Source organism: Eurosta solidaginis, chromosome 4 (genome assembly GCF_040869045.1).
Source record: "Eurosta solidaginis isolate ZX-2024a chromosome 4, ASM4086904v1, whole genome shotgun sequence".
Lineage (NCBI taxonomy): Eukaryota > Metazoa > Arthropoda > Insecta > Diptera > Tephritidae > Eurosta > Eurosta solidaginis.
The window spans coordinates 55,292,275-55,296,106 of record NC_090322.1 but is presented as its reverse complement, the minus strand read 5'-3'; the positions used below and the strand labels follow the sequence as shown (position 1 = coordinate 55,296,106).

The window sequence follows — 3,832 nt, the reverse complement described above, 5'->3', positions numbered from 1 at the left end:
AAAGCCTTCGGGGAGCAACCTTATCGCTACAACATGAACAAGTAAACTTACTCATAAAAACTTCGTGACTTCTTGACAGCCAGTATACACTATTGTGACATTCAACACTAATATGCACTGTTGCAGAATAACTGAATCGCATGAAAATTTAAAGTGTAAATTTTGTGTGAAAATGGGTTCATTATTATCAGTGTACATTTTTCAGTTTTTCACAGATAGAGAATTAAGCTTTGGATTCACTATGAGATTTAAAATGTACACTTTAAAATCATAAATCACCTACCCAGATTGTGGATCTCTGTTCTAGAGTTTTTCTTGCAAAATGTAATATCGTAGTTTTGTAAAAACATCTTTTATTTTAATAAATCGGGACAAAATTCTGCTACAGCTGCCCGTCCTATCAGGTCCAAAGTATTTGTTGTAATAATGACCAAAATATACATATTATCAATGTTTGTATTCCATCCGATTTTTTTGTGACCACCATTGCAATGTCCGGACCGCAGGTAAAGGGAAGTTCTTTTTCCTTAATAATTTATACGCTCTTGGGATTGCTGAGTACAGTGTGGCTGACTTGGCAATGTCCTCTTCCTGCCAATTTTTTGTCTTGTTCCCTGTTTTCATTTTTTCAACCTGAAGCAAACAGCATTAATAATTTCTAATACATAACTATACAAAAGTAAGTAAAACCACATACTTGGCCTTTGGTGAAGATTCTTAATAGTTTTCCTTCCAAGTTGTTTCGGTGGAACTCTGATTTTTTTATGCAGATTCGTAACCGCATCACTTCTGCCACCTGCTTTGCAAAATTGTTTTTATAGCTGACGACTTTTTTCTTTAGCTTCTTTCTGAAACATGAAAAATATTAAGAATAAATGAAATCGGCAAGAGTTATTGCACAAATTAAACACATTAACACAAATTAAAAGTCTCATACACACATATGTATGTATGTACACTGATCTGTTTAACATATTACACTTCCATGCTACTTCTATTCTACAAATTTTCTTGCAAGGTAAAAGTCAAAAGTTAATAAAATAACGAAACAGATGAGTTTACATTGACTTTAATTACTTACACTTCCTTTTCTAATTGTTGAATTTTTGCATCCTTCTCGTCAACTATTGGTGCTTTGATGATTTGTGCCTCAGCGATATCCTCAGTTTGGCTTATATCCATTGGGCCAGCTGAATCAATCAACAATTTTTCTACCAGCTGCTTCCTTGAACGCGACTCAACTCTCTTTTGGCGTTGATTTGTCTCTTCTGCATTGGTTGAATATTTCGTCGGAAACGCGCTGGGTAGTAGCTTTGTGGGATTCCTGGAAGAAAAGCCTAAAAATTTTAAACATTTATTATAATTAAATGAATTATTTATCAGAAATTTTATAAACTCACCCATTTCATATTGGATATTTCTTTCAAAATCTTCGGGAGTGAAATGAAACTCACATATGCATGCTGTTTTTAGATTCACCACGTCCTTTCGGCGACAAAAATGAAGCCATTTCTTAGCCACTACTGCATCCTTCGGAAAATGGAAAAATCTCCATTTGTTTTCATTCCTGTTGTTGTTATTACATCCAAACACTGCACAACGCATTATTGATATAATTATTTAATTAAGACTTTCACAAATAACACGAAATATGGGTATATAGTATATATAAATTTGTTCCTTTTGTTTTGTTTCAGTCACAGTCAGTAAAAACCACTGCGACTGGGAGGTCACAATCACATATAACGTTGTTCCTAAAATATCACGGGATCGGCCAACATTAAGCTGGAGTCATTGGTGCCCTATGTCGTATCGTTGTATCCGTATCCCTAACGTAATCAGCTGTTTATCGTTACGACGGTTAACCAAAACCCAATTGGTTGCTTACGATACGGTTACGACCTTAGCGGCACCAATAATCGATTACATTGATACTCATAAGTTTGGTCGAATCAGCTGTTATAAGGTTACCGATACGGTTACCGCTAAAGCACCAATGTCTCCAGCTTTAGCTATTTTTTTTTTTTTTTTTGAGATTTGATTGCATGGAGGAGGACCTTCTTATATTTGAAAGTCCCAGTTCCAGGTTATTGTCCAATGCATGAAATGATTAATTTCTGGATTAACTTTCCAAAGTATGTAAGTAATTTAGGCTCCACTAGTACACAACGGTAATACCAACTGGCCAGAACCATGTGTAGTAGCTTGCTATTTGTATTTAACTATGTGCTTTGTAAACTGTTTTTTTCATGGCACCACGCCAAATTTAATTTGGTAAAGGTCTTTAATTTGTTGATATTTTTCCAAAACTTCATATCACAATAGTTTCAATTTTTGTTTATTTTCTATTTAAGTTGGTATTTTTGTCCACTTTCTTTGTTTAAATTTTCCAATCCCAATATCACTTTATGGTTGTATGATTCAAATCCAGTAATTTGTATAATCCGGTGAGTTTTAATATAATATATACAGATGCTCTAGTCCATTCAATTGTGGTAATTATTTTTCGTTTATTTCATTTTTGTAAAAGTATTTTCGTCTTATCAGGTGTTATATTTTATATTTATTCTGGTTATGTGTACATGACTGTACATTAGTATATAATACGGATATTTTCAATCCCGTTATTAGTTCTTTTGCAATAAAATTTGCAGTTAGATGTATGCAACGACACTGCATGTTTCCATTCCATACCATTCGCACCAACATCAATACACAGATTTTCACAATTTGAACAGACATATTTTTTTGCTTTACAGATGAGCCAACCTGTATATAGTTGAACCATGCATAAAACTTAGCAGTTTTTGTATGTGTAAGTAAAATGTTGCCAAGGTGTTGGTTTCATTTTGAGTTTGCCATCTCCTTTTGACAATCCCTTCGACCATGCAATGACGTAAATAAAATCAGCTGATGAGATGAGCCAACCTGTACATAATTGAACCATGGATTTGAGCCAGATAAATCCAAATAGAAGTCTGGTTCAATTTGTGAGCCAGATAATTTACTAATTACTTCTTTTTAGGTTGGCAACGCGGCCTTTAATATACCTACTTTTTCAAAAATAGATGTCGCTCCTTAGCCTTTCGCCGTATGAGTTAAATGAAAAACAGCGGCGACATCTGCCTATCACATTTCACGTGTGCGAAAATTTCACGACATCTGCTTCTCAAGTCTCTCAATGATCCAGAGCATTCCCGTGAGAATTGAGCGTGAGCCGGAGCTGTAAAACTCACTGGATGGCTGCAAATGCCATATACCCTACAAGAAACGCTGATAGGTTTACTAATACACTCACACTTGTAATTGACAATGCTGATCCTGCGATGACGTAAACATTGATACTCAAATTTATGTATGTTCCTTTGTTCGCTCACGCATGTCCGCATGTACCCAACGACAGCCTATAATCATGAAAAAGAACTCAAACTGGGAAAGCTTCGGACACCTGGTACAGAACAAAGGAACATACAGCAGATACCATTATGCATGTGAGACAGATACATAATTCTCAACGGAATTTTATGTATGCGAGAACAGTTTATCCGATTTAATCATGTTGTCACTACTGACTGTCATATGACAATCAAATGATTATCACGGCTGTTTTGTTATTTTTTAAATTCCGCCATTTTCAACCGACGAAAACCATTTAAAAAATAAGTTTAAAAAATGAAAAAGACAGCATTTCAAAGCTCAATGCTAAAAGAAAAAAAAATCGAAAATAATATTAAAAAATACCAAAAGCTGTCGGAATGTGTGGGGCGCACTCAAAAAATTGATACGCGAAATATAATAGTGGTTAGTGGTTATTCATTTTTAAACGTGTTTC

The 3,832-nt window shown here is 34.7% G+C and overlaps 1 protein-coding gene across 1 annotated transcript; it reads right to left on the bottom strand.

Annotated features, from left to right (window-relative positions):
* Positions 1-333: 333 nt before the first annotated feature.
* LOC137249797 (THAP domain-containing protein 1-like) lies at positions 334-1,858 on the bottom strand. The gene is made up of 4 exons (XM_067781711.1): positions 1,401-1,858; positions 1,082-1,337; positions 698-848; positions 334-633 (listed from the first exon to the last, which is right to left on the bottom strand). The coding sequence occupies exons 1-4, from the start codon at positions 1,603-1,605 to the stop codon at positions 448-450; spliced, it is 798 nt and encodes a 265-aa protein (XP_067637812.1). The 5' UTR covers positions 1,606-1,858; the 3' UTR covers positions 334-447.
* Positions 1,859-3,832: the final 1,974 nt, after the last annotated feature.